Genomic DNA, 20,858 nt, shown 5'->3' on the forward strand with positions numbered 1-20,858 from the left:
GCCAAATGTAGTGTAGCCCAGCAAGCTACGCTCATTATATTAGGGCCCTATAACAGGACGATTATCGTGCGAAAAATCGTTAAATCGTTTGAATTTAAACGATATTCGTTATGTGTAATAGCAGGCAACGATCGAAAAATCGTTCGTATGTCGTTGATCGATGATTTAGATCTGAACCTAAAATTATCATTAATCATTTGCTAATTGTTCGCTAATCGCTCGCTGTAATTCCACATTCGTTCGCTCAAGTTCTGCGTTTTTTCACGAATCGTTCAGTGTAATTGCACATTGTTCATTGTTTTGCCGGGATCAGAAGGGATTATCGTTCTGTGTTATATGGTGAACGATTTCAGGCTAACGATAAACAATCTAGTTTGCGATCGTTTATCGTTAGTCGTTAAAAATTGCTCCGTATAATAGGACCCTTACTCCAAAGCTACTTAAATAGCATATCTTGCAGGGCTACGTTATTTGCGTTAGGCTGGGTTCACACTATGCTTTTGCCACCCATTTTTTGCAAAAACAGATGGTAAAACAGATACATTGGTGTGCATCCATTTTCATCATTTTTTTCTATTGACTTCCATTACAAAAAAGACGCCTCAAAATGCATCCTTTTTTTTAATGTACACAAAAATGTGGTTGGCCGCGTTTTTGTGCACTTAAAAAAACAAATGCAGGTGCACACAAATCCATCAGTTTTTCAATCTGCTTTTTGCAAAAAGCGGATGAAGAAAATGTAGTGTGGACCCAGCCTTATGCTACGTTTTCACGGAGCGATAATTCGCCCAATCGATCGTTTAACGATTTTGAAGCAACTATTTGGTTTTTATAACAATCAGCGTTTAGACGAATAAATCGTTCGAAAATTCATGAGAAAAATCGTTAATGCGATCGTTTTTAAGATCACTTAAGCCCATCTTTTATATAGGGTGAATCTTTGAAAGGCTGTTTACACAAAACGATCTGCGAATTTTTAGCGAACGACGATTTGAGAACATGTTGAAAGATCAAAATAAATGATTTTTTGTTTATCGCTTGATCGTTTGCTGTGTTTACACGGAACGATTATCGCTCAAATGCGATCGTTACTGTGAACATTCGAACGATAATCGTTCCGTGTAAACGCAGCATTACTCTCTTTAGCTGTTTTCTGCACCAAAATATGCAGCACATTCACCATGTGTGAACATAATCTTAGACTGTTCACAATCAATCACCAACCATCTACTACTTATCAGGAATGCATATATGTTGCTATGCACCTTTAAATAAGGAAGGGCTTTGGTAATTGCTATTGGTTTCCCCTTTCGTCTACATCTATTATTAAACCAATGAATTTATTTCCTTTCACATTAATGGAAACTGTAGCAGTTTTCATAGTAAACATTTTTCCATTACTTTTGACCTTTCACTAGGGCATATCAGATGAATGTCTAATGTGCTTTGTGGTATTTCTCCTCACCTGAGCCAGCACAGATGAGAGTAATGTTATATTCCAGGAAACAGTGGAAACATGAATGAGTCAAAATATCTGATCAGAATAAACACCCAGAATTAAAAAAATCTTTGTGTGGATGGAAATGAGGAAAAGATGTCTATTATGTTCAACTACACTTCACTAAGACTAAAAAAAGTTGTAAGGTTTAGCCTTCCCTTCTTTTGCCATAGCAATGAATTATTGCAGTGCATTATATCAGCATTTAAAGGAGAAGTCCTGACGTTTTTAATCTTGCAGCCAAGGGGGGAAATTTGATAACGAATAGGAGCTTACCTCTCCCCATGCCCGTGGTGAGTGTCAAAACCCAGCTGTAGGAATGGCTGGACAGACATCATCATAACTTGGGGGAAAATGCCTTCCGGCAGGGGTCCGGGGGCCAGTCCCACTGCTCAAGGAGGGCACAGGGAGAGGTAAATTCCTACTTGTTATCAAATTCTCCCCGCCCCTGTTGGCTGCCAGATTTTAAAAATAGCCAGACTTCTCCTATAAGCAATTACTGGGACTAAAAAAAGTAAAAAGAAAATTACAATGAAAAAAAGACAAAACCTTTTATTGTATAAAACAATGAAAAGTACACATAGTTGGTATTGCTATAACTATACTAACGCGTACTGTAAAACAAATGTCATGTTTACCATGCAAGGTGAATGACAACTAAAAGTCAATGACAAAACTGCTGTCTTTTATTCATTCTGTCTTCCAATAATTTACCAAAAAGGGATTAAAATATACATCAAATTGTATAAATGCCCTACTTATCATCTAACTTGGTGGAACTCCTCCATAATTCTTTGTTCCAACTCTGGTGGTCTCATTTTTTGAGTATACACAAATACCTTATATCTTAAAACCCAAATTCCCCAAATCATTTCATAGAGTGTTGCTTCCTCTCAACCCACAACCTCCAAGATCCCAGACCAACCTAAATATGCTCTGTATCATTAGCACGAAAGTTGGTGGCAGCAGAGGGGCCAGTGTCACCCATTAGTGTCACCGCATGCACACGTTCCATAGATGCTTCATGGAAGCTGCAGGCCGGCATCAGGAACTCCCAGTGTCATGTATTATTATGGTGCCAGGAGCTCCAAACCTATTCAAATCCTCTGACTACTGTAGTGACAACGAGAAGCGGCAAGATTTGAAAAGGTTTGGAGCTCCTAGCTTCAAAATTATACATGATGCCGGGAGTTCCCGATGCCGGTCCAGAGTTTCACTCTCCATAGTATCCGTGATCTATGGAGCATGTGCATGCGGCCTTACTGTTGCCACTCAAGAAAAGTGGATATATAAAGAAAAAAGTATACATTAATTTAAATGAAGCTATACTACAAAGATGTTACAAAGATTACAGATGGTTTTTTTTTCCTGAATTATTATATAGAGACCACCAGCAAAGAGGTAAAGTTGTTTTAAGGACTCCTAAAAACACACCTGTACATATGCACACCTGTTATCTACTGTAAAATAATATACACTATATTATATATTGTATAGATAAACAGATGGGATATAGCTCAGAATGCACAAACAAGATCACACACATCAGAGTCACATCAGTTATCAAAATAAATAGGTTGGAATAAAGAAAAAATCAGCAGCATTCTAAAATGGTCCCGCAACCTAACATGAACTGCTTTTGCCCGCTCTGAATAATCCCCATTCCTAAAGCAGCTGCCGTCAGATATCAGCCCTCATCTGCACATGTTTTTTTACGCTGTGCAAATTTCAAAATGCAAAAAAAAATATAACACTGTTTTACTTAAAGTAGAAGTCCGGCAATTTTTTTTATTGAAGTATTGTATTGCCCCCTAAAAGTTATACAAATCACCAATATACACTTATTATGTGAAATGCACATAAAGTGTTTTTTCCCTGCACTTACTACCGCATCAAGGTTTCACTTCCTGGATAAAATGATGATGTCACGACCCGACTCCCAGAGCTGTGCGGGCTGTGGCTGCTGGAGAGGATGATGGCAGAGGAATGTTCAGTGTCCCTCCAGTTCCCTGTGTCCCTCAGTGTCCCCCTGTCATCATCCTCTCCAGCAGCCACAGCCCGCACAGCTCTGGGAGTCGGGTCGTGACATCACTATTTTATCCAGGAAGCAAAGCCTTGATGCAGTAGTAAGTGCAGGGAAAAAAGCACTTTATAAGCATTTCCCGTAATAATTGTATATTGGTGAATTGGGGGGCAATACAACACTTTAATAAAAATTTTCACCAGACTTCTCCTTTAACATACCCTAGAATGGTGCTAACACAAAAATCCTGAGGCTTTATCCTGTGGTCCTAAAAAGTTAACAATTAAAAAAATTTTACACAGAGAGATTTATCTGACAGATTTTTACAGCCAAAGCCAGGAATGGATTTGAAAAGTGGAGAAATCTGAGTCTTTCCGTTATGACCTGTTCTCTGTTTATAGTCTATGGCTATGTTCACACAACGTTTATTATGCTCCGTTTAAATTGACGTCCCTCATTTTGAATCTAAAATAACGGACGTCATTTAGCTGTCTAGCCTCCCCTTAGTGCAATGACATTATTCTAGTTTGGTTACTAATTGGACTTTGGGTGTGTCTTAATTGAAAAGTCCATTGAATTTAATAGTAAAAACGGAGAAAGAACAGTGACAAAAGAAAAACTGTGTGTGAACTACTAATAAAAAATGTCCGCTGTTTGCAAAAGACGTCGTTGTTTTGACGTCCGCGGTAAAAATGTCCGTTATTCAATACATTGTGTCCATTGGACGTCCGTCTTTCCATTGACTTCAATGCATTGCATAGCAGTCAGTTAAATCGCGACAATAACAGACTTTTTTTTATATCAAATTTGGCCTACTTTTCTCTATTTTTGACGTTGTGTGAACATAGCCTGTTTCTGGGTTTGGCTTTAAAGATCTGTCAGATAAATCTCTCAGTGCAAATCCCCCATAAATTGCAATAATTGATCATTTCATTGATTTATGGTGCGTTTACACAGGCAGATTTATCTGACAGATTTTGGAAGCTAAAGGCAGGAATGGATTTGAAAAAAGGAGAAAGCTCAGTCTTTCCTTTATGACCCGTTCCCTGTTTATGGTATGTTCCTGGCTTTGGCTTCAAAAATCTGTCAGATAAATCTGCCTGTGTAAATGCACCATTAATTGCTGTTCAGCTGTCCAATATTGCATTCAAACTTTAACCTATGTGTACATACCCTGAACAAGTCCAAAGGAACTGAAGTTGTTGTCCCATGAGGTTGTGTTCACATATGCAGTAATGCAATGCAATGTGAATGCATCATTTAATTGCAGTAACTGGTCATTTTATTGGAGTGCTGCATCACTTCATTGTAGTAATTAATAATTTAACTGACATCCAGCTGTCATTCGTTGCCTTAACGCAATGAAACTCCAACATCTGTGAATATACCCTTAAAACAAACCTTATCCACATTCCCTATTAGTGACCCTAATCTCTAAGGTTTCTTTTACAAACACAGACACCTGACAGAATTTTTAAGCCAAAGCCGGGAACAGACTATAAACAAAGAACAGGTCATAAAACAAAGGCTGAGATTACTCTTTTCAAATCCATTCCTGGCTTTGGCTTAAAAAAACTGTCAGATAATCTGTCAGACTATGTTCACACAACGTATATTTTTGTAAAACCACGGCCATTGTACAACGGCCGTGATTATTACGAAAATATACATTACCTTGCCTTCTATAGGATCCTGGCCAGAGCATATACACATAGTATAGGCTCCAGCTGGGATCCCTAGTGGCGCCACAAACAACTGACATGTCAGTTTTCTGTGGCCGCCATTCAGTGAATAGCGGCCGCAGAAAACCATGTCAATGCACACTATGGAGCGAGAGGCTCTGGCCGCCCGCTCCACAGTGTGCTGTGGGGAGTTCTGAGTGGGGAGTGCTGTGGCGAGTTCTGATGCGCCCGCATCAAAACTATACAGCTGCAAAGATCATTGGGCCAGTACTGCAGTACTTGTCGGGATAATCTTTTCAGAGACCGGCCGTTCCGTGACGTTCCACACAGCAGCCAGTCTCTTACATAGTATGAACATAGCCTCAGTGTGTAAAAGGTCTGCATAGTGGGGTCTACAGCCCTGTACTCAGACCCAGGAATATTCCCTCACCGCTGTTTGCAAAAGACGTCGTTGTTTTGACGTCCGCGGTAAAAATGTCCGTTATTCAATACATTGTGTCCATTGGACGTCCGTCTTTCCATTGACTTCAATGCATTGCATAGCAGTCAGTTAAATCGCGACAATAACAGACTTTTTTTTATATCAAATTTGGCCTACTTTTCTCTATTTTTGACGTTGTGTGAACATAGCCTGTTTCTGGGTTTGGCTTTAAAGATCTGTCAGATAAATCTCTCAGTGCAAATCCCCCATAAATTGCAATAATTGATCATTTCATTGATTTATGGTGCGTTTACACAGGCAGATTTATCTGACAGATTTTGGAAGCTAAAGGCAGGAATGGATTTGAAAAAAGGAGAAAGCTCAGTCTTTCCTTTATGACCCGTTCCCTGTTTATGGTATGTTCCTGGCTTTGGCTTCAAAAATCTGTCAGATAAATCTGCCTGTGTAAATGCACCATTAATTGCTGTTCAGCTGTCCAATATTGCATTCAAACTTTAACCTATGTGTACATACCCTGAACAAGTCCAAAGGAACTGAAGTTGTTGTCCCATGAGGTTGTGTTCACATATGCAGTAATGCAATGCAATGTGAATGCATCATTTAATTGCAGTAACTGGTCATTTTATTGGAGTGCTGCATCACTTCATTGTAGTAATTAATAATTTAACTGACATCCAGCTGTCATTCGTTGCCTTAACGCAATGAAACTCCAACATCTGTGAATATACCCTTAAAACAAACCTTATCCACATTCCCTATTAGTGACCCTAATCTCTAAGGTTTCTTTTACAAACACAGACACCTGACAGAATTTTTAAGCCAAAGCCGGGAACAGACTATAAACAAAGAACAGGTCATAAAACAAAGGCTGAGATTACTCTTTTCAAATCCATTCCTGGCTTTGGCTTAAAAAAACTGTCAGATAATCTGTCAGACTATGTTCACACAACGTATATTTTTGTAAAACCACGGCCATTGTACAACGGCCGTGATTATTACGAAAATATACATTACCTTGCCTTCTATAGGATCCTGGCCAGAGCATATACACATAGTATAGGCTCCAGCTGGGATCCCTAGTGGCGCCACAAACAACTGACATGTCAGTTTTCTGTGGCCGCCATTCAGTGAATAGCGGCCGCAGAAAACCATGTCAATGCACACTATGGAGCGAGAGGCTCTGGCCGCCCGCTCCACAGTGTGCTGTGGGGAGTTCTGAGTGGGGAGTGCTGTGGCGAGTTCTGATGCGCCCGCATCAAAACTATACAGCTGCAAAGATCATTGGGCCAGTACTGCAGTACTTGTCGGGATAATCTTTTCAGAGACCGGCCGTTCCGTGACGTTCCACACAGCAGCCAGTCTCTTACATAGTATGAACATAGCCTCAGTGTGTAAAAGGTCTGCATAGTGGGGTCTACAGCCCTGTACTCAGACCCAGGAATATTCCCTCACCTTCCATAGCAGATCCACTTCAGGCTGGGGCTTGCATTAAGGGACAGGACTGTGGAGGTAATCTCTTCATAGCTGTAGCCCCTTTCTCCTCAGACAGAGAGAGCTGCATGTATGTGCCCACATCTTCCCTGCTCATTCCTTCATGCTCCCTGCAGTCTCTGTCAGCCCTTGTGTTTCCCATCCTCTCCATTCCTTCTATAATGTGCCTGCACTCACACTCAGCTATCCATACTGCTGCTATAATGTGCCTGCACTTACACTCAGCTATAAACACTGCTGTTAAAATCTGCCTGCACTCACACTCAGCCATTAATACTGATGTATGGAAACGTTTATGTTTCCGCCTGCACAGCTCTGTGATTCTCACTTCCTGATAGGTCCATGCTGGACACACCCTTTCTGCATTGCTGTCATGTGACTACGCAGACAGCAGCCCTGCTTCTCTCTTCTACTCTGTTGTACAACGCTACTGCATTATGTGGATCTGCAGTTCCATCCTGTACCTACAAACTGCTGCTGTTTTTTCAGGTGTATGCAGTAACTATACATTATACTCCACATGCTGATTGCTATACTGTACAGTAACTTATATCACATATTCAGTTGTTTCTGAATGTTTGTTTTATTTGTTTTACATGTTATTCGGAATAAAAAATCATTATTCTTGGGTTATGGAACCAATTGTCTGCACTTCAATGATTTCTTATAGGAAAATTTGCTTTGGTTTAAGAGTGATTTGGACTACAAACGCGGTCCCAGAACAAATTATGCTCTTAATCCAAGGCACCACTGTATGTGGCTTTAAGAAATGTCAGTGTCAGCTGTTGGGTGCCTGATCACCAGCAGAACCTCTGTTACTGAACTGATTGATTGTATAGATTGTGAAAATTCCTTTAGGGTAAATTCACACGGGCGTCTCACATAAGAAATCCGCAGCTAAACCGCAGCTAATCCGCAGCTAATCCGCAATACACATATTAATAATAATAAGAATAATATGTGTATTGCGGATTAGCTGCGGATTTCTTGTGCGAGACGCCCGTGTGAATTTACCCTTAATCGGTTACTAGTCCTGTTCCTTGGACCAACAGGGAACTTGATCAATACAATGATCTTCAATAAGAGTTTTCGCTTTTGTTACTCTCCTGGTCCTACTTTATATGTCTCTTATAGTTTAATGATACATTTAGAAACAGTTCTGCATGATGATTTCTGAAGATTTTTTCTGTCTGACTCATAAATATAAGTATTATAATTCACTAAGAATGGTGAGAATACTGTCATTCCAATACATCAAAAGTAACTATTAAGAGACAAGAGTCAGAACTCTAGAAGGAAAATCCGGGTCATTGCTGGGAAAACATGGCAATGTGTTGACTGTAAGCGTGTCATCCCATGAACTACAGCTGTCCACCTGATGTCAGACTCTCAGAAAACCCTGTTTATGGACAATAGACTAAAGCTGTCATGTGGCTGAGGACTTAGCAGTGGGATATCCTAATACAGTATACTAAACCTACAGTATATACTGCAGAGAACTCTCCTACTCAGTAAGATGATAATGAAAAGATTTCTGATACATAAGGCTACCCCCTCTAGTGGCTACACGTCACATATACAGTATAGTACACTATATTGTTCCATCCATAGGGACAAACCTGATGTATGAGCTTTATTTTGTTGTAAAATGAACAGTAATATTTTTAGTTGTTGTTGTTGTTAATAATAATAATAATAATAATAATAATAATAATAATGTACATGCCTGTCATATCCAGCTCAATAAATTTAAAGAACATTCTGGTACAGTAATTTTATTTATGCATATTTTCTTACAGCAAACATAACTGCATCACATGCATGGATCACAGCTATAACACACTACAGGCCTACACCTTGGGGGGGGGGGGGGGGTATTATGTAATACCTGGTTATATTCATATGCTATGCTGCCTATTAAAATCACAACAGAAGTAGAATGTAAGTACCACTAGGATAATGCCGTGCACTCCACACTAGTTTGAGGGCCTAACATGTAAATTATCCATCACAGAGTTGCATTCACTGTTCTGCTGTCATTCTGTAAGCTCTCAGGCTGCATTAGCTCACATTTTCTCAATCTCCCCTGCTGATACAGAGTCTGTAGAAAGAATGTTATACTTTAATGGATTATATGATATGGCATATAGTTACCAGGCAATGCATGGCAGCACAATAAAAAAAATATCAAAATAAAGGGGTTATCCAAGATTAGAAAAGCATGTCTGCTTTCTTCTAAAAACAACAAGTTCAGTTAGGTGTGGTTTGCATTTAAGCTATATTCACTTTAACAGAACTGAATTGCAAAACCTGCACCCAATCTGAAGACAAGAGTGGTGCTGTTTCTGGAAGAAAGTGGCCATATTTTTCTAATGCTGGATAACCCCCATTTAATAACAATGCATCAGGCTACTGTATTCCAGTTTCATCCTAGCTCTCAAACTGTTGGACCTCACATCCTCATAATGGAGTCCCCAGCTGATTCAATACCAATGCACTGTGTAGTAAGCAAATAAGCAAGTGTCACTATAGTGATTAATTCCTAGCTGCAGTCAGTAAATTCTGAGTACAGCCCCAGATGTAGCTGGAAAAAATACAGGTTGTAAATCAAAACCAATGTAAGTAAAGCAAAGTTACCAATATAATGGGGCATATCTATCAAAGCGTAGTTTTTGTAGCCACTCTGTTTTAGGCAAAAATTGCACAAGAATTATCAAACACGCACCCAATGATAATTCTTTTGCCCAGCAACCGTAAAATTTTGCACAGCCCATAAAAAGTACCATCTACTCAAAAAAATTACACCGATGATACATTGTATTTGGTTGCAAAATACTGAGCAAAAATACTATGTGGGAACATAGCCTAAAAGTGGCTTAAAAGCTATGGACACCTATGATATAGAAAATTAGACTTGTTGGTGGTTACCTTTAGAAGACAATATACCATATAGTAGAAAAGTTTCACCGATCATTTCTACATTTATTTTCAGACCCCTTGAAAAGCATTTTGCAACCATTTTGCTCCTACTCAGACTTTCCACTTGTGGATGTGTTGCTTGTAGTAATATATGCTGGATGTGAGTACATTGACCCCAGGATGGTGATGCCCCCACTAGTCCTTATGTATCAGCACAGCTTTATTGCTCCCATTCTAAAGCACATATTGAATCTCCTCTCTCTCTTGTACCGACAGACACTGACTATTTAAAAAATTGTTAAATGAGAAACTAACAACAGGTTAGAGGACTCTAACCTGCTATTATGTTACCATATTGCTGGGGACGCTGAGGGTAAAAGAAATTTTCCTACCTTCATCCTGCCCGCTGGCATGCCCCTCTTTATGAATATAGTTACATAGTTAATACGGTTGAAAAAAGACACATGTCCATCAAGTTCAACCAAGGAGGGGATGGATACAGGGAAGGGGGAGGGGTGATAGGTTCTATACATATGCATTTATATTATTTTGGTCTAAGAACTTGTCTAGCCCTGTTTTGAAGCCCTCTACTGTTTTTGCTGTGACCAGATCCTGTGGTAGACTGTTCCACAGATTCACAGTTCTCATGGTAAAGAAGACTTGTCACCTCCGGAGATTGAACCTTTTTTTCTCCAGGCGGAGGCAGTGCCCTCTTGTCCTTTGAGGGGGTTTTACCTGGAACATCTTTTCCCCATATCTCTTGTAGGGGCCATTTATATATTTAAATAAGTTAATCATATCTCCCCTATATAGACGCGGTGCTTGGCACTGGCATAACTGGGGCACTCAACACTGCAGAGCACCGGAAGAATATTCAAGAGAAGGAGAAGGCCTCATTTGCATATTGAATATAGTCAAGAGTTAACGAAAACTGTGCTGAGGATGAAGGTGAGAAAAATACCTACACTCTCAGTTTCCCCAACAATATAGGAACATAACACCGGGTTAGGGTCTTCTATCCTGCTGTTAGTTTCCCTTTAACTTCACAATAAGAAAGCAAATAAGCAATGACAAAAACTGCCTTCAATATGTACTTCCAAAGAAAAACTATTTGAAGGAATAAACATTTTTCTAACTATCTTCTTTTGTAGGTATTGCTTCTAAATGGCAGCAGGGACCAGTTGCAGTATATTCCGTAGGCTACTCTGTTTCCCAGACACCTTTATTCAATGGGGAGCAACCGCTGTAGGATGTAATAAGATTCTACAGTACTGGCACCCATAATGCCTGGAGTTATGTAAAGCAGGATTTATCCTCATCTTCCACCTTCCTCCTGTCTACTAGATATTTGGGGCAGTTGCTATGCATTGATCCATTGCTCTGGATCAGCTATAATGTCTGCCAGCTCTACGCCTCTTTACAAATACCTGGTTTGTACCGGTGCGAGTGAATCAGCATTCTAACTTCTCTAGTTCTCTTATTCCTGTCCTTGTCCCCAGTTCCCTATGTATTTCTTGCTTCTTCTCTGTATAATCATTGTATTTGTTGCTTCTTCTAGTGAGAATTAGTTCAGGATCTTGGGACAGGGAGGTTTAGTTAATCAGGTTATAATTCAGGGAAATAACTAGGAAAAGATTAGGGATAGTTAGCTAAGAGTCCTCTCTGTACTGGTTCCTGTTTTGTAATCTTCTGCTTCACCATCTATCACCTATGTCACCATCCCACAGTCTGTTTAATTGCCTGAAGCCCAGAATGCAAAAAAAGTATGGCCAGGGCACTATGACAATTTAGAGCAGGGATGGGGAACCTTCACCTCCAGCTGTTGCAAAACTACAGCTCCCATCATGGCTGGACAGCCGAAGGGGCTGAAGGTTCCCCATCCCTGATTTAGAGCATCAATAAAAAGCATTTTTGGGTGGCCGCAGGCTTGGACAGTAAAGAAATGAATAGTTACTTGTAAGTAGTTTGGGATATCTCTTCTTGCTAATAGTATCCCTATAAGTCATTTACTTAGCATGAGGGAAATCATTTATCACTGACAATTTTTTTTTTTACCATAATAAACCAGAGAGTTTCTATTCTTACTGATTTATATGGATTTATATGGAGTAATTCCCAAGCCTGGTTCATGTATTTACCTAGAAGACAAGATGGTTAAGGACGACATGAGTATTTGTAGTCACCAGGGATCAATTCACAGCCATTTGTTAGGGTATTCTAACATGTGGTAGATTTATTGCAAAAATTCCTCAAACTGATAGTCAGCTCGATTGTTCTATAAGGAGGTGTTTTGGTGGCAACAATATGTTGTCTGCAAGCCCCATTCAGATGAATGAGACACTCACATAAATCCAACAATCCAGTATCACAATCAGCTGCCCATATCATGTCTGCTACTTCAGATGAGTAAGAATCCTCAACACATTGTCTCTTCAAAGTTTTCGAGGAGCCAAGCATGCAGTATATAGAAAGTGTCCGAGATCAACTCTGATCAGAAATGAAAAGGCATATCACTTAGCAGAATACTCTATGGGGATATCAGCACCTGGAGCCCAAAGATCAGAACTTCTGACTTGTCACTATGACATAGGTACACTCTAAACCATGGGTCTCCAAACTGTGGCCCTCCAGCTGTTGTAAAACTACATTTCCCATCATGCCTGGACAGCCAAATCCAAAGCTTTAGTTGGCCAGGCATAATGGGAGTTGTGGTTTCGCAACAGCTGGAGGGCCGCAGTTTGGAGACCCATGCTCTAAACCAATGCAATGAGCCAAAGCCACTAGCAAGCATTGTAACTATAAGGACTGCATAGGTAGCAGTCACACCTGGGTCAAAGCCCAATAACAGTGTCCCTTCTGCCACATAACAAGACACTAGTATTATTAACTAGTACAGACCCTGCATTGGGCCCAGAAGTTTCAGCTTACACCTGTTACCATATCTTCAGCCAATGAATTGTAGGCCTTAAAGTAAGACTTTGTCCTGGTAAACACCACAGTGCCTGTGAAAAGACAATACCAAGGGTTGCTAACAGCGCTTAATAACAGTGCTGGGGATTACCCCAGGAATTTTCTGCTACTATACAACATTTACATTGGAATACTAGTTGTGTACAAGTCGTGTAGTCGTTCTGGAGACTTTCTAAAGAGCAAAGTCTTCCATTCATGGGTTCCTGATGGACACTTATATAGCACCCCTAGCAAACAATGAGAATAGAAGGCTGGAATTTCAAGCCGTTTACAAACGCTTTCGGGAAGAGAGATAAGACTTGCCCAGCAGTGGCACTCTAGAAAAATCTGTGTGAATGACCTGCTGGTCTATTTATAAGCAGGTATTTTAACATTCAGACTTTCCGCTCTGGCATTATTGGGTGTGAGTAGACAGTCATTTGGGGAGAATATGAAATCTCATCTTCTGCAGAGAGTTATTTTTAGGGGTAATGGAAAAAAAGGGAAGGATTACATATCTGTCAGTAATCTCACCGTCAGTCTAACAAGGAAAAAAAAATTTCTTTAAATAATCTGGTGTTGTTTAACACATTTACTGCCAAACAATTGTATAACCTGGGGTGCTTGGAAGAAATTGGTGGTACCTTTTATTAAGCAAATTATTAATATATAAATATATATATATATATATATATATATATATATATATATATATTAATATTCTATTTATAAGTGAGTTTGCTGCCCATTTCTGATAGAATAAACAGCATTATACACACCATACATCAGATAGCATATATTATAACTAGGGCAAATATAAGCAGTGCTGTTACCCATAGCAACCAAAGTTATTATAGAATACAAGACTTGACTGGTTGGTATGGTAAGTGTACCTGTTATTTGTAAAACTTCTGACACGTCATAGAGAAAAGTCAAAAGTCTGAGTGTTCAGACCCGTTATGATCGGGAGAGAGTGGGGAGAAGATGCTCTGAAGCCATCAGGGGCGGATTAACATTACCATAGGCCCCGGGCTGTTCACCAAGCCTGGGCCCCCCATCCTACCGTAACTATGGCAGCACTAGCCTGGTGTTCATGGTACAGGATAGATAATGTCATGATGCCCTGATTTGTGAAAAATTGCAGTAAAAAAGCTGCATTTATTTGCAAATCATGGCGGAAGTGTAGCCAGAAGGCACTGCACTACTGAAAGTATAAGTCTTTTTGGGTGGCTATGGGCCCCCCAGGAGCTCAGGGCCCCGGGCTGCCGCCCAAAATGGACCTATTATAATCCACTACTGGAAGCCAATCTCTCTCTCTGCTGATTCTCCCAATCCTTACAAGTCTGAACACTCAGACCTGGACCGATCACCTCTTTTGACATGTCTCTATAATATGTCAAAAGTTTTTACAAATGACACTTTTTGTATAGTTTATTTATTCCCACTTTAATTCAGTTAAATATCTAATTTTATTAACACTAGAGAAGATTTAGATAAAGCAGATTTGTTGCTGAAACTTTCTAACTCGTCTAAATGGGGCTTTCAGAAATCCATGTGTTTGCCATGAAATCAACCCTATTTAGACGAATAGAACTCTAAATGTTAGTTCTGTTTACATGTTTCTTTTCATTGTGAGTAGTTTCTATTCACTTGACTGTATTGTATTATACATACTACTAATGTAGAAGAGCTGTACTTAGGTACATTAGTATTTCACATACTTGATACAAAATTATCATGATTTAGGAAGATGTTGTGTCACTGATACAATCAATGCCAAACACATAAACATATGTTATATATATATCATTGCAGATATAATGTATATACAGAGAAATATACTGTAAATAATCTAGGAGATAAAAACAGCACAGTGATAGTCACCATGTTTTTATATACAGTATGAGAAGACCAGCTTATGCTGCTACATGCTACTGCTTGTAAGGTTGACAGATAGCAATTTAATTCTACAGAATAAATAAACACAATAGAATATTACTAGAACACTGACACTTCATTGTATAATATTGCAAACATAACATTGTTACATAGTTAATAAAGATGAAAAAAAGACAACCTATAACACTACTGTGTTGATCCAGAGGAAGGCAAATACCCTAATGTGGCCAATGCCTATTGCCCAGTTTATTCATTTATAAATACATTAAAACTATAGAATTGTAAAACTTTTGTTTAAAACATGCCACCAATACCTATCTGGTTACCAAAAAATATAGATTAATGTGAAAATGATAGATTGTTAGATATGATATATACATATAGATCCATATTGTTAGATATGTACATAGAGATAGATAGATAGATAGATAGATAGATAGATAGATAGATAGATAGATAGATCGATAGATAGATAGATAGATAGATAGATGAAATAGATATAAACATAGTAGGAAATAGATATGAGATATATACACTGATAGACATGTGTAAGATTGATTGATCTATTGGTAAATGTGTGTAAGATAGATAGATAGATATTATGGCAACCAATTATGAGCCTTGTAATGTATTACCATATTGCATGTTACTTTGCATGTGAAAACATTACATTACAATTATAGCAGAATTCCAGCATAGAGGAAGTTAAGCTTAAAGGAGTGTATGTTAGAAGGTGTTGCTTAAGAGAATGTACAGCTGTATAAAGTATGGGAAAGCTAATAAGAATCTGAAAACTGTTATACAAGAACTAAGGTTTGAGCTCTATAACTAGATATTCCTCATCGCATCCCTTCTGGCACACACCATATAAACAGATGTGTTAGAGATGGTTATGTAATTGAATTTTTTCAATTTCATCTGCTCTCTGAATGAACATAACTCAGAACATTAACCTGTAAATTTAGGGGAAACTCACAGACAATTCTTTATTCTATAAGGATGAACTGAGCAAAATTACAAACTCAGTTCTATTATAACAGATCGAATGAATGGATAGATAGATAGATAGATAGATAGATAGATAGATAGATAGATAATAGACAGATTAGATATAGATAGATAGATAGATAGATAGATAGATAGATAGATAGATAGAAGATAGATAGATAGATAGATAGATTAGATAGGAGATAGATAGATAGATAGATAGATAATAGACAGATTAGATATAGATAGATAGATAGATAGATAGATAGATGATTGATAGATAGATAGATAGATAGATAGATAGATAGATAGATAGATAGATAGATAGAAACACTATCATCAGTCTATTAGTTCCCTGTGATTAGTAGTAATATTATTCCCAGTTGTCATCTTCCACTAGTAGTTCTTCTCAATTCCATAATACAGCAAGTAACTGTATATTCAGTAATCTTATTTCCCAAAGTAGTTTAATCACCAAACAACAACTGGCAATGTCTGACATGGAGAAAAAAGATTTGTGTCACTTTGCAAATAATAACTTAGTAGTTTTCTCTGCAGTCCTCTACATTGTGAATAGATCAGTATACTTGTATATCAATCTTGCAATGAATCACACAATGACTTCTAGAATATCTGTATCTGTTCAAGTGAAGCTGAACTAAAGTAACTCAGCCAAGTGTCTCCTATACCAAGGAATAGACTGTAAGCTCATCTGTAACTCCATTAGATTGATGTCAGAGCTTTATAATGTACACTGCATGCAAAATATATAATAAAGGCATACACATTACATCAGATTTATGAGAATGGACGCTTTTGTAGCTAGAAAGTGTTCAAACCTGTCTGTCTCCTGCTATAAAGTGTGTCTATGGCAAAGACAGACAAGGTGACACATGTATTCTGCTGAATATACAAGATCCTAGTAATAACATGCATATAATGGCCAGTGCTAGGAGTGTAGAAGTAGTCTGCCCTTACCCTGCTGGTGCAGATGACTGGTCTGTAGCTCTCCTCTGCTGGCAGGCTGGTAAACTGTTGCATGGACAGCATGCTGAGTGCAGCTCACATCCCCACACTTTCCCTGCTGAATCTCCACCTTCTCCTCCCCACTCAGGGATCACTGCACCACTCTCCCTCCACGTGCTGAGGATGAAGGGTCCCAGCATCTTGTCAGCCCACGACACGCCTCTGATGATGGAGCAACAAGTCAGGGGGCACTCTTCATGTGCCGGGGCTTCCTCAGCTGCTGGCTGTCACACACTGACAGGGTAACACCTCCTAGTCTCTGCAGGAAGGAGGCAGCTTCATCAGTGGAGAAACAATGGTCACAATATCATCATAGACTATATATAATATATATATATATTCTAAAGAGCAAAGTATAGCATCAACACAAGGATCTACAAACCATAGTGATAACATTCAAATTGCATTGTGTATTTACACATTGTATACATTAATCTGTATAACTATATGTGATCTTTCTCATATCCAAGTTTACATCTTCCTTTCTTTCTCTTTCTCTCCTTCTCTTACTTTCTTTTTATATTGTTTATGTCTATCAAATTTCTGCCTTCCACTTCCTCCTTCTTCGTTCTTTCTTCATAATTTACTTTAATTTATTACTTTTCTTTCTTATCTATCACCCTTCCTTCCTTCCTTCCCACCCCCATCGTCCTTTATATACATTCATTCATCTATCCCCTTTCTTCCCTGTGATATTATCTATCTATCTAGCTGTGCGGGCTTTGGCTGCTGGGGAGGATGATGGCAGGGAGACACTAAGGGACACGGCCAGTGGCGTCGCTAGGCAGTTTTATTCGGGGCTCATGCCCCGAATAAAATGCCTGCTGCCCCGGATCTCTTCTGCCCCGCTCTTGCGAGCCAGATGCGGCTCTTTTGATGGCCGCATCTGGCTCGCAGATTGCAGCTGCTGCTGTCCTCCTTACCTACTGGCCGCCCGCAGCGCCCGGACACGCTCCTCCATCCAATCAGCGGAAACCGGGAGTGTGGGGCCGCTGTGGTGGGCCGTGGTGCACGCATCCAATTAACGCGTGCGCCACGGCCCACCGCAGCGGCCCCACGCTCCCGCTCTGAGCTGATTGAGTTGTAGGAGCACCTCCGGCCGCTACGGTAGGTGAGGCGGACAGCAGCAGCCGCGATCTAGAAGGAGGTGAGCAGGCACGGGGGGGAGAGAAACGGGCGAGAAGCACAGGGGGAAAGAAGCAAGGGGGGAGAGAAACGGGAGAAAAGCATGGGGGAGAGAAAGAGGGGAGAAAGCATGGGGGAGAGAAACAGGGGAGAAAAGCATGGGGGAGAGAAAGAGGGGAGAAAAGCATGGGGGAGAGAAACGGGAGAAAAGCATGGGGGAGAGAAACAGGGGAGAAAGCATGGAGGAGAGAAACAGGGGAGAAAGCATGGGGGAGAGAAAGAGGGGAGAAAAGCATGGGGGAGAGAAACAGGGGAGAAAGCATGGAGGAGAGAATCAGGGGGGGAAAGCATGGAGGAGAGAAACAGGGGAGAAAAGCATGGGGGAGAGAAACAGGGGAGAAAAGCATGGGGGAGAGAAACAGGGGAGAAAGTAATGGAGGAGAGAAACAGGAGAGATAACCATGGGGAGAGAAACAGGAGAGATAACCATGGGGAGAGAAACAGGGGAGAAAAGCATGGGGGAGAGAAACGGGAGAAAAGCATGGGGGAGAGAAACGGGAGAGAACAGCATGGGGGAGAGAAAGAGGGGAGAAAAGCATGGGGGAGAGAAAGAGGGGAGAAAAGCATGGAAGAGAGAAAGAGGGGAGAAAGCATGGGGGGGAGAAACAGGGGAGAGAAACAGGGGAGAAAGCATGGGGGAGAGAAACGGGAGAAAAGCATGGGGGAGAGAAACAGGGGAGAAAAGCATGGGGGAGAGAAACAGGGGAGAAAAGCATGGGGGAGAGAAACAGGGGAGAAAGCATGGGGGAGAGAAACAAGGGAGAAAAGCATGGGGGAGAGAAACAGGGGAGAAAAGCATGGAGGAGAGAAACAGGGGAGAAAGCATGAGGGAGAGAAACAGGGGAGAAAGCATGAGGGAGAGAAACGGGAGAAAGCATGGAGGAGAGAAACAGGGGAGAAAGCATGAGGGAGAGAAACAGGGGAGAAAGCATGAGGGAGAGAAACGGGAGAAAGCATGGGGGAGAGAAACAGGGGAGAAAAGCATGGAGGAGAGAAAGAGGGGAGAAAAGCATGGGGGAGAGAAACAGGGGAGAAAAGCATGGGGGAGAGAAACAGGGGAGAACAGCATGGGGGAGAGAAACGGGAGAAAGTAATGGAGGAGAGAAACAGGAGAGATAACCATGGGGAGAGAAACAGGAGAGATAACCATGGGGAGAGAAACAGGGGAGAAAAGCATGGGGGAGAGAAACAGGGGAGAAAAGCATGGGGGAGAGAAACAGGGGAGAAAAGCATGAGGGAGAGAAACAGGGGAGAAAGCATGAGGGAGAGAAACAGGGGAGAAAGCATGAGGGAGAGAAACAGGGGAGAAAGCATGAGGGAGAGAAACAGGGGAGAAAGCATGGGGGAGAGAAACAGGGGAGAAAGCATGGGGGAGAGAAACAGGGGAGATAAGCATGGGGGAGAGAAAAACGGGGGAGAGAAACAGGGGAGATAAGCATGGGGGAGAGAAACAGGGGAGAGAAACAGGGGAGAAAAGCATGGGGGAGAGAAACAGGGGAGAAAGCATGGGGGAGAGAAACAGGGGAGAAAGCATGGGGGAGAGAAATGGGGGAGAGAAACTCAGAGGGCCCGGGCCCCGGATGTTTTAGGACCCTAGCAACGCCCCTGGACACGGCACTGGAGGGACACTAAGCATCCCTCTGCCATCATCCTCTCCAGCAGCCACAGCCGCACAGCTCTGGGAGTCGGGTCGTGACATCACCATTTTATCCAGGAAGTGAAGCCTTGATGCAGTAGTAAGTGCAGGGAAAAAGCACTTTATAAGCATTTCCTGTAATAGGTGTATATTGGTGATTTGTATAACTTTTTGGGGGCAATACAAAACTTTAATAAAAATGTTGTCCTGACTTCTTAAATGAGGAAAGACTCACCTCTTAAGTCCATTTAATGGGTTAGATCTGTGTGGGATTTATATGGCACTTTCTTCAATCATTTTATAAAAACCCTAGGCCCATATCTAAATATAAAGCTTTTTAGCTGCCATGTATCAGTAATATCTAGTGGCTCCATGTACTCACATGCTGGTGTTCTCCAATATCTACTAGTCTTCTCCCTAGGTGAACAAGTGAACTACGCACTGTATGCCATGTGCACATATTCTGCTACAGCAGGAAGGCTATTATTGCAAAAAAGCTTCACAGTACATGTATACAAATATATTTATATCATAAATCAGCTGGTAACATTTTCAAGATCTCTGCTTTCTGTTACTGAATGGAAATTTTCCTGCTTATATCTGTGCATGACCTTAGTAATCCTAGTTCTTGTACATGTGTCCTTGTTTCAGCAGATATCAGGGCAGGATTAGGGAAAGCTTCTTTTCACTAACAGCAATTAGTAATAAATATAATAAAGATGGTGAAACACAATGTATATTTAAAGTATATTATATGCTGGTGGCTGGGGCCTGTTGGAGATGTGCAACTCGCCCACTGATCAGGAGCAAAAACTCAAAACAACCTCATTCAGACACCAATGGCTTTAAGGGTCAGTTCAAACATACAGACTCGCAGCGTAAATCTCGCTGCAAGTCTGTCAGGTCCTGGCAGTTCACTGTCACTACATACTCGCAGCTGTCTGAACGACCGCTGCTAGCAACCAATCAGATTCCACCTTTCGTTTTCCAAAAAGTCTGTGAGAAATGAAAGGTGGAATCTGATTGGTTGCTAGGGACAACTGAGCCAGTTTCACTTTATACCATCACCTTTTATATATCTATCTGTGCTTCACAAATGCAGAAAAATGGGTTTATTGGCT

General features: G+C 40.6%; 1 protein-coding gene across 2 annotated transcripts in view; it reads right to left on the reverse strand.

Annotated features, from left to right (window-relative positions):
* The window catches only part of CORIN (corin, serine peptidase), a 168,024-nt gene extending 147,881 nt beyond the window's left edge, over positions 1-20,143 (reverse strand). The window contains exons 1-2 of one of the 2 annotated variants that reach the window (XM_069977586.1): positions 20,120-20,143; positions 16,869-17,175 (exon numbers count right to left, since the gene is read on the reverse strand). In XM_069977586.1, the coding sequence (XP_069833687.1) occupies positions 16,869-16,940 (72 nt within the window). In that variant the 5' untranslated portion in view covers positions 16,941-17,175; positions 20,120-20,143. The remainder of the gene's footprint in view (positions 1-16,868; positions 17,176-20,119) is intronic. The other variant, XM_069977585.1, reaches the window with a different exon arrangement.
* Positions 20,144-20,858: the final 715 nt, after the last annotated feature.

The sequence above is a fragment of the Dendropsophus ebraccatus genome, chromosome 7 (assembly GCF_027789765.1).
Source record: "Dendropsophus ebraccatus isolate aDenEbr1 chromosome 7, aDenEbr1.pat, whole genome shotgun sequence".
Classification (NCBI taxonomy): Eukaryota; Metazoa; Chordata; class Amphibia; order Anura; family Hylidae; genus Dendropsophus; species Dendropsophus ebraccatus.